Source organism: Temnothorax longispinosus, unplaced genomic scaffold, assembly GCF_030848805.1.
Source record: "Temnothorax longispinosus isolate EJ_2023e unplaced genomic scaffold, Tlon_JGU_v1 HiC_scaffold_58, whole genome shotgun sequence".
NCBI lineage: Eukaryota > Metazoa > Arthropoda > Insecta > Hymenoptera > Formicidae > Temnothorax > Temnothorax longispinosus.
This window is the reverse complement of record NW_027270429.1, coordinates 89,894-99,203: the sequence shown is the minus strand read 5'-3', so window position 1 is coordinate 99,203 and position 9,310 is coordinate 89,894. Positions and strand designations below refer to the sequence as shown.

At 37.5% G+C, this 9,310-nt stretch overlaps 1 protein-coding gene across 1 annotated transcript; it reads left to right on the top strand.

Moving 5' to 3' along the window:
* The first annotated feature begins 237 nt into the window (after positions 1-237).
* LOC139824807 (transmembrane 7 superfamily member 3-like) lies at positions 238-8,277 on the top strand. Its single transcript, XM_071797354.1, is given in 5 exon segments — positions 238-346; positions 2,067-2,408; positions 2,849-2,904; positions 2,906-3,121; positions 8,111-8,277. Coding segments are annotated over 5 exon segments (726 nt in total). The 5' UTR covers positions 238-240; the 3' UTR covers positions 8,117-8,277.
* Positions 8,278-9,310: the final 1,033 nt, after the last annotated feature.

Below are 9,310 nucleotides of genomic sequence, written 5' to 3'. Positions count from 1 at the left end.
CGCCGGAGACTGGGAAAATCTGCTTCTGCTATAAATACGTAATAAGGGTGAGCGAGACGGCGATGCGGCGAACCCCGGCTCATGATATGGAGCGAGCGAGACGGAGCGCGAGTCGTGCGTACCGCCGCCGTATGAGCCGTACAGCCGAGTGTCAAATGACAGCTGTTGCTGGCGTCTGCGTCGCGACCCCGGCTCGCACTTGGACAGCAATTTGGACGAGTAAATATACGGTGGTGCGGGATGCACGCTAACGTAAACGAGCTGTTATCCTTCTATTGGGTTTGGTCGTTGTTCCTTGGTAACGCGACGGCGATGTTAAAAAACACGAAACCCATATCATTATCTGGTAAGCATACACAATCTCAATATTCAGCAAACTTTTCACGAAATTGTAAGCAATATCTTCTGTATGGCTACGTTTACACCCTGAATTAGACCTATACCTCAAATTATTCAACTTAAATTATTTAAGCCGTTTGCTGTAAACACTTGATAGGCGACCCGGACGACCTGAAATAGGTCGTTATCATTTGCGATGTAAACGCGCGATCACGCGCGACGCGTCCTAAAAGCTATTTATCTGCTTGTTCGGATTCGCTGCAATTCAGGGCGATCCCAAATATGATCCCGTCAAGGTCTCTTTCGGTGTAAACGAATGATGGACTAGACCTACTTTGGGTCACAATATAGGTCAGGCCGCGATCAGGTCGTTGGGTGTAAACATAGCCAATGATATTCAGGTATTCGAATACCTGCTCGCTATTCGAGATACTTGCTCATACGTATTTCAGGAAATACGTAAGTATTACTTGCATGTATAAATATAATTTAATACTCGCATATTTTTTTTTCAAAACGTGCAAGAAATTTCCGCATATTTACGCATTTGCTGTTCACAATATATACGTAATATTCAAAGATAAATGAAATCCGAATACTTGCTTGCTATCTCAACTATACGAGTAACATATACGGGCATTTGTATGTGCATTTTTCGAAATGTGCGAGTAGTAACTAGACGAATATAAATAGCAAATCGACAATTGTAAATTTTTATTTTTCTTGTGTAAATATTAAAAAGTTCTTGATTCTTATACTTGGTTTACTATTTTATTTTTTCCCACTTGTGGCACGGAGGGTTAAATAAGCCTTCAAATCCGGTGCATTGAACACCAGCAAATTCCAATTATAAACATGTTTGTACCTCCGATGCACAAGTGTTCGAATGGGTCGTATCGTCAAGTGCACTATCAGACTTGACCATGAAGAACAACGGTATGGTTGAGCAAAAATCAACCATACCGTTGGAAAGAGCGTACTTCAACTAGTAAAATCGCATGCTCGGTTTGGCTGCCCGATTTTTTTTCGAAAACACTCTCAATACATGTAAGTAATATATTATACCTATTTAGCGTAATGATTAAATATATCAAAACTTATTTTACGGATAAGCAAATCTTTATTATTTTTACAATACAAATAATGAATAGTAAATAATACAAATATCCTATAATAATATGGATAATACAAGTAATACTGATTGGGTATTCGGATATTCGCTTATTATTTATGTTTCGGGTAATGAGTATCTGAATACTCGGAAAATTTATTCATTAGTTTAAATTATCAACTCTAATATATTCCTACATTATATGTCAACGATTTCGGTCGATAACCGTGAATTAATCTATTGTTTTTCGAAAAATAAATCTGATGTTTCAAATTAGATTTAATACTAATTAGTGATTTAAATGAGATTTATACTAGTTGATTAATTACTCTTCAATCTTCATTGAATTGCTTCCATTGTGGAATTTTTTATTTAAAACTTTATTGCAAAATATGATATAAATGTTTTGACGTCTGTCGTATATTTTTTTTGTATACTGATTTATATTTAGAACAGGGTTATCTATAATTAATTTGCTCGTGTTGTGTCGCAAATTAGATAAATAGTTCTAAAGATATAAAAATATAACAAAAACGTTTAATTTCTAATAATAAAGTAGCACGTAATTATCGTACGTATTTTCATTAATATCAACGTTTGATGTATTGTATTGCAGACAGCGTCGGGCTAGTCGCATCTTTGTCGAATCATAGCGAGAATGACGCATTTAAACAACGAATAAATTTAGCCCCATTTAATCGCTCGAAAATCACTGTGACAGATGTTCCATCAGATATTTGGTTTATTATTTTACAAATTCATACATTTCAATATAATGCTACGTTATCTTACGACAAAGAGCTACTTGGTAAAGTGTCGAACGGAAGTTTATTCGGATCGAACATTGGTCTGTACTTAAAAACGCATAATGCAACAGCTCCAATACAAGTATTCTTAAAGCATGACAACGTGAACGATCTCGATGCGTTGCTCGTGATTGTCACATACGGTCAAAATGGTAAGTACAAATAATATTAATAAGATATACCTCTGTCTTCGTCACACTTTCCTTTTCGAGAGTAACATTTGTTTAATGGAATTAAATCTGGCGCCGGCGGCACAACGCTTGCCCATTAATGTAACATAAATTAATGACCATATTATATGTGTATAAGGACAATCGCAAGAGTACAATATTGCGTGATAAAGACCGAAAAATTATATGCTGTATTAAATTAAATGGCCGTGTTACGTTGATCGCGAGAGCACAAATAAATCGCAAATCATACTAAGATGTGCATTCGATTAATTTGCGGCGCAATCTCTATTATCTGTCGCGCGTATATAAATGGGTTGAATAGCTAACCGTTTTCGACGGTGTGGGCGCGATGGTAAAATTGATTGAGTATCGAGAGAATCCATCTGCGTCGTTCATTGGCCGATTGTTGTTTTCCGCAGCGCCGATACCAGGTAGATGTAACATGGAATTCGATATCGAGGTATCGCCGAATCAAAAAGCTCCATACAGAAGAATACGAAATAGTAACAGTAGACCCGCAGCCAGCCTCGGTTCTCGCGCCTGACGGTTCACCGATTTCCTGCGAAAAAAGCGAGGTGCAATACAAGTTGTACCGTCTTTATCTGCTTGGGCAGAACTTTACTCCTGATATATATTTCGACGCGATTGCGAGTATGCTGACCACGCAAGACATTGCGCGGAACGGCGACAAGGTATCGCGTAATATTATACATACAGATAAATGTCAATCTCGATAAAGTACCGATAAACCAGAAACTGATAGCACCATCATTATTTTCACTGATTATTCTATTTATTCAATTATTCTGATACATGCATTCTGATATATATGCAATTCAGTAATTATAGCTATCTGCAAGGCTTCACTGACAGAAGTTGCCGATACTCGTTTACTCTTCAAAAAATATATTGATAATTCATGATTAAAGAGAATTAACGTATGATTAAGAATATTTCTTGGTAGATAGAAGCATCTACGGTACGTTTCCGACGGCATCGGCACCGGCATAGGATCCATTTATGCCATAGTTGCTATTTATGAAAATTACACCTCAGCTTATGTCTCGATCTTTATGTGCGCTTGCAACCCTCTGCTCTACCGGGAAGTCATAAAATTTAAGTATGTCTTATCTTTTTTTAAATCACTATTCTGTTGTAACATAATGATAACAAATAATATTTGAATTATATTTGAAGAATTATATATTTTTTCACAACACTCTCTCACGGAAAGTCCGACTTTCCATGCCTGTAGAGAGGGGCGAAAGTGGCCAATTTCACGCCAGGGAGGAAAGTGGTTACTTTCCGCCCTAGGGAGGAAAATTGTTACTTTCCGCCTGCTAAACAGGGAGGAAAGTGGTATACCGGGCAGAAAGTAAAGTAACGGGCAAATCTTAGAACACATATAGGGAGCTTTCCAGCAAGTGACACACACACACACACACACACACACACACACACACTACACACACAGTCGACACAAGTGTTGATTTTTGTTTTTGTTACTCATTGCCAAAAAGAAAAATAAAACGACGTTTGTGTCGACTTGTGTCACTTGCTGGAAAGCCTCCCAATGAATGGAAGGGAAATTGAGCATCGAGTCCAACATCGTGCGAGAAAAAAATATACATTGTGCGAGAGAGAAAGGTAGTGGATCTCAATCGCCCGCAATGCGCTTGCGCATATATCGTCGTGGTTACTTACTGTTTGGAAAGAGAACAAAAGAGAAGTTACTTAGGGCCAGTTTCACAAGTGTCGGTTAACTTTTAATCTTAGATTAACTCACTCTTCGTCTTTTTCTAAGGGGGACGTTAGAAGGAGACGAAGAGTGAGTTAATCTAAGATTAAAAGTTAACCAACACTTGTGAAACTGGGCCTTACTGTTTTGAAAAGAGGTAGGCTGCATTTGGAGATCGTGCTATTAGCGCTATTGTATCATTCTATCTTTATCGCTCATAGCCCAGTAAAATGACAAAATTTTGAGGAAATAATACTGACTGGACTGAAACTTTGTAAACAGACTTGTTTTTAGGGTACTATCACATATTAAAAGTCCCCACGTATAGGCGCTACGTACGGGAGGGGAGGGTCCAAAAGATTCCAAAAATCAGTTTTTTGCAAATAACTCGGAAAATATCGACTTTACAAAAATTTATGTAAATATAAAAATTGTAGCTTACAAAATTCCACACAATTTCCGTTTTTTATTCAAATCTGTACGATCAAATGGAGCAGAGATAGAATTTTTTAAACACCGGTAGTTTTGCCTTGACTCGAGAGTCCATTTTCGAGATATCAGCGAAAAATGCGCGACGCGCGTACGCGTTAGCCTCTATTGAGAGTCCATTTTCGAGATATTAGTGAAAAAATGCGCGACGCGTGTACGGGTTTTTGTTGCGTCGCAAAACTACCGATGTTTAAAAAATTTTATCTCTGCTCTATTTGGTCGTACAGACTTGAATAAAAACGAAATTGTGCGGAATTTTGTAAGCTACAATTTTTATATCTACATAAATTTCCGTAAGTTGATATTTTTTGAGTTATTTGCGAAAAAACTGGTTTTTTTTTATATTTTGGACCTTTTGGACCTTCCTCTGCCCGTAACGTAGCGTCTACACATGGGGACTTTTATATGTTAATAGTACCCTAAAACAAGCCTGTTTACAAAGTTTCAGCCCAGTCAGTATTAATTCCTTCAAATTTTAAAAATAATTCTATCTCTGCTCTACTTGGTCGTACAGACTTGAATAAAAAACGAAATTGTGCGGAATTTTGTAAGCTACAATTTTTATATCTACATAAATTTTCGTAAAGTTGATATTTTCCGAGTTATTTGCGAAAAACTGATTTTTGGGACCTTTTGGACCCTCCCCTCCCCGCAACGTAGCGTCTACACGTGGGGACTTTTAATATGTTAAATAGTACCCTAAAACAAGCCTGTTTACAAAGTTTCAGCCTAGTCAGTATTATTTCCTCGAAATCGACAAATTTCGAGTCATTTTACTGGGCTATCATTAAATGTAAAACAAGGATAGAATAAGCAAATAGCGCTAATAGCGCGCTCCCCGAATGCAGCCAAAATAAGAGAATTTCGAGCAAAAAATGGTTTCGAGTGATAGCAGTGATAGCAGTAATGATGTATTTCTTGTGTTTGGCACACCAGATGAAATCTCGGAAGCAGCCAAAAATGCAGAACAATGTTTATTACCGGCAAAATCTAAAAACCGGTACGAAACCACGTACCTAATCTTCATGATCAATCAGATTTAGTGCAATAATTAAAATTATTTATATATATATATTTTTAAATTTTATTGTCATTTTAATTTTGTATTATGTGGGGGGCTTTGCCCCTGGACCCCACATCACTCTCTTTTTCTCTTTCTATTTAACTACACGCGCGTACAAACTGTACGAATAGAACATCAAACGCATACACTCTACAGGCATTCAAAAGTCGAACATTTCCGTAAAAAGGTGTTGTGAAAAATATCGTGTGCATCTCGGGTTGAAAGCTTTTTCAGATGTGTGATTTGCCGCTTTCGCTACTTTCGCCCCTTGGTGCACAATATAATATTTTGCGAAATGTACATTTCACGATAATAGAATTATGCCTTTGTTATTGTGAGATGCAAATTATTTATTATTTTTCTCTATCTTTCCAAACCCGGAAATATTTCTCAAACATCGCAACTTTACGCAAAACTACTGTACATTACATGTCTGTACATTACATTATGTACTCATGTTTCTCATGTTTCTCTCATTATGTGTGTTACGTGTTCATATTATTCATCATTTTTTCAGATGACGCAATTACAAGGGTTTTGGCACTGTTCCTGATTCTAAATTGTCTGTCAATTATTATAGAGCATAAATACGGTTGCATAGGTCTTTAAACTTTGTGTGCTATATGGTACCTGTGGGTACGCTGTAGCAAGAATCACTGATTTCAGCCATGGAAGTAATCATACTTGAGTCTTTTATCAAAATATTTTAATGAAACAATATATATTTAATACAACTTATCTCTTATAACTTACCTCTCGAGAAGACACGCGCGATCTCTAATGACCTTTGTCTCTTTCAGTCAGCATCCTGATAGGTTTGATATTTATTATTGTATCTGATATGATTTCCTCATATCGCTCAAGATTTGACACATTGAAGGACTTACCGCGATGTATCCGATGTACCGTGATATGGTTATGCAATATGACAGTTTTCTTGATGATGGCATGCATCACATATATTTACGTTCCAGGTACGTATTATGTCTCAACCGTGTTTTAGATTACTGCATAGCTTGCAACGATATTGCAATGAGGAATATAGAAACAGTTAATTCCTTTTTTCAAAAAATCACTTTTCGTATTTTTTTCCCCGCAAATAGATAATTTACATTCTAACTATCACGTCTAGTGCCACAAGTGCTAAAACGCGTCGCGAAATGCAACACAGAATACACTCGACGCGTGAGGATAGGGAAACGAAGGCAGAAATCGTAGGTTGTAGATAGCCTCTCCACGCCGCGGTGTTCGCGAAGGGCTGTTACGAATTATAGGAAAATAATGAAAGCCAGGCTTAAAAGCGGAGGGATAGAACAGTGCTGCCCCGCCACCTCGAAGTTAGTTCGAGTTTAGCGAAGGGATGAGAGGCGCACAGTCAGTTTCTCCCCGTAGCTTCTATCAATGCTGGCCGCTCATATGGAAATCTCGCCCGCTGAATCCCCCATGCAGAAGCGGCATGGCGCGCATTCACGTTGCCTCCCACCTTACTCACTATAATGCCGCGACTACCGGCGTAGTCACTACCCTTCGTCTACCCTTGCCTCGGCACAAACGCAAAAATATGTGCCCGTCGCCGCCGCGCCGCGCGCGTGATACGCGCGTGCACTTACACGCGCGCGCGATGCTGATCTACTCTGTCGGCGCGACTCCCACGTTACGGTGTAACCAGCTTGGAAGATTCGCATTTACCTAATTGTGTCCCCGTTTATTTATTCTGCGCCAGGGCCAATTTAGATTACGCGATGCATGCATGCGCAACTGCACCGGAGCGACGAATCGGGGCCTAATTCTATCCCGTCGACAGATGATCGTGATCGCTATTTACTCTAGGCCAACCGCTTTCACTCCGCACGCCAACATAAAATGGACGATTATGTTGTATCTGAGCGTCTATTAATTGGACTATCGAAATTTTCGTGCGCGATAGCGACATATGTTGAAATTACTAGACAAATGTGTGTATACACTAATGTATAATTTATTATCATTTTCTTATAGCACCTCATTATATGGTCATATTCCTGGCAGAACCTTGGGTGTTCTGGCTTGTGTTCATAATCTTGATATTTTTAATGATTACACTTTCGATGGAACTGAACTATATGGAACTATTTTTTGACTATAGTCAAAAGTCAATCAAATCTGATGTCATTGATAATAATGTGGGTAGATGGATCGAATGCATGATGCCCCTCGGCGTTTATCTCGTAATAACCGCGTTGAATTACTATTTCGAAAGTAGTAATAGTACTGTCATAATCAGGAGGGTAACCATACCTGGATATCATTTAGCCTGCATGTATCCATATCAATTTTCACGTATGTCTTTGTTATTTTATTTCATGTAAATTGAACTCGATATTACACTTTACTGACCAAATCTGTTTTCAGATGTAACTTTGATATTGCTCTGCTTTAATCCGACAATAATACTATTGACTGAACGGTATGTTTCTTCTTTGCTGCCTACCAATCATAATGATGGCCGTTTTTCACCTAACAATAAGAAGAATAAAACTCAAGAATAAAACTCAAGAATAAAACTCCCGCTAAAATTATTATTGAAATTATTATTAAAGATTGACTCATAGACAGGAGCCTCCACATGAGCTTTGGAAAAGCGTCAAGATTACTTAAGTTTTTAAGATTCATTAGTTTACAGTTTCCAGAATAATTATATAATTCTGTTTGTTAAAGATTGATTCAAGTCGCAAAAATTTCAGTTGATAATGTATTTGTATAAGTATCTAAAAAAGGTACTAGTGTTTCTAAAAAAGGTATGGAAAGTTTATTGTTGTGTCTTCCGCGATGGCAAGTAAATCCATTTTGAATGTAATGTGCTATTTAATCAGAGTGCGTGCGGTAGAGCACGCCCGTAGAGTTCTAGTAGATATAAAAATGAGTGTGTGAAGTTGGCCCCCCCAAATGATCCAAATATAGTTCTGTTTAGAGTTCTGAATTCTTTCGGACAATAGGAAGAGTTCCTGATAAGTTTTAAAAAGAGTTCTGGCGATTAAGATAACGAAAACACCTTTTGAAAAAAGGGGGGCCAACTTCACGATTTTTTAAATCAAATTTTGAGATCGAATAGTTCTGAATGGTCTAAACGCTTCATTTTGCGATTATCTAGAGTTCCTGATACACAAAAAATTTTTTTGGTTAATTAAAAAACAAAAAAAAATTTTGAAAATTTTATTTTAAAATCGAGTAGTTCTGAATGCCTTAAACGTTTTATTTTGCGATTACCTAGAGTTCCTGATACATAAAAAAATTTTTAGTTTAATTAAAAACAATTTTTTGGCAAAAGAAAATTTTCAATCATCTCTCGTTCAAATATCGATTATCTTGCAAATCGTTAGCCTAATCGCTTTGAGCCATAAGACTTTTCGTCACAACTCGTCGAAAAATGTCCAAAAGTCCTATCAGAACTATTCGGTACTCCAAAAAAATTTTTGACCCCGGGACTTAGAAAACTTTCAAGCATCTCTCGATCAAATGTCGGTTATCTTGCAAACCGTTGGCCTAATCGCTTTGAGCCATAAGACTTTTCGTCACAACTCGTCGAGAAATGTCCAAAAGTCCCATCAGAAC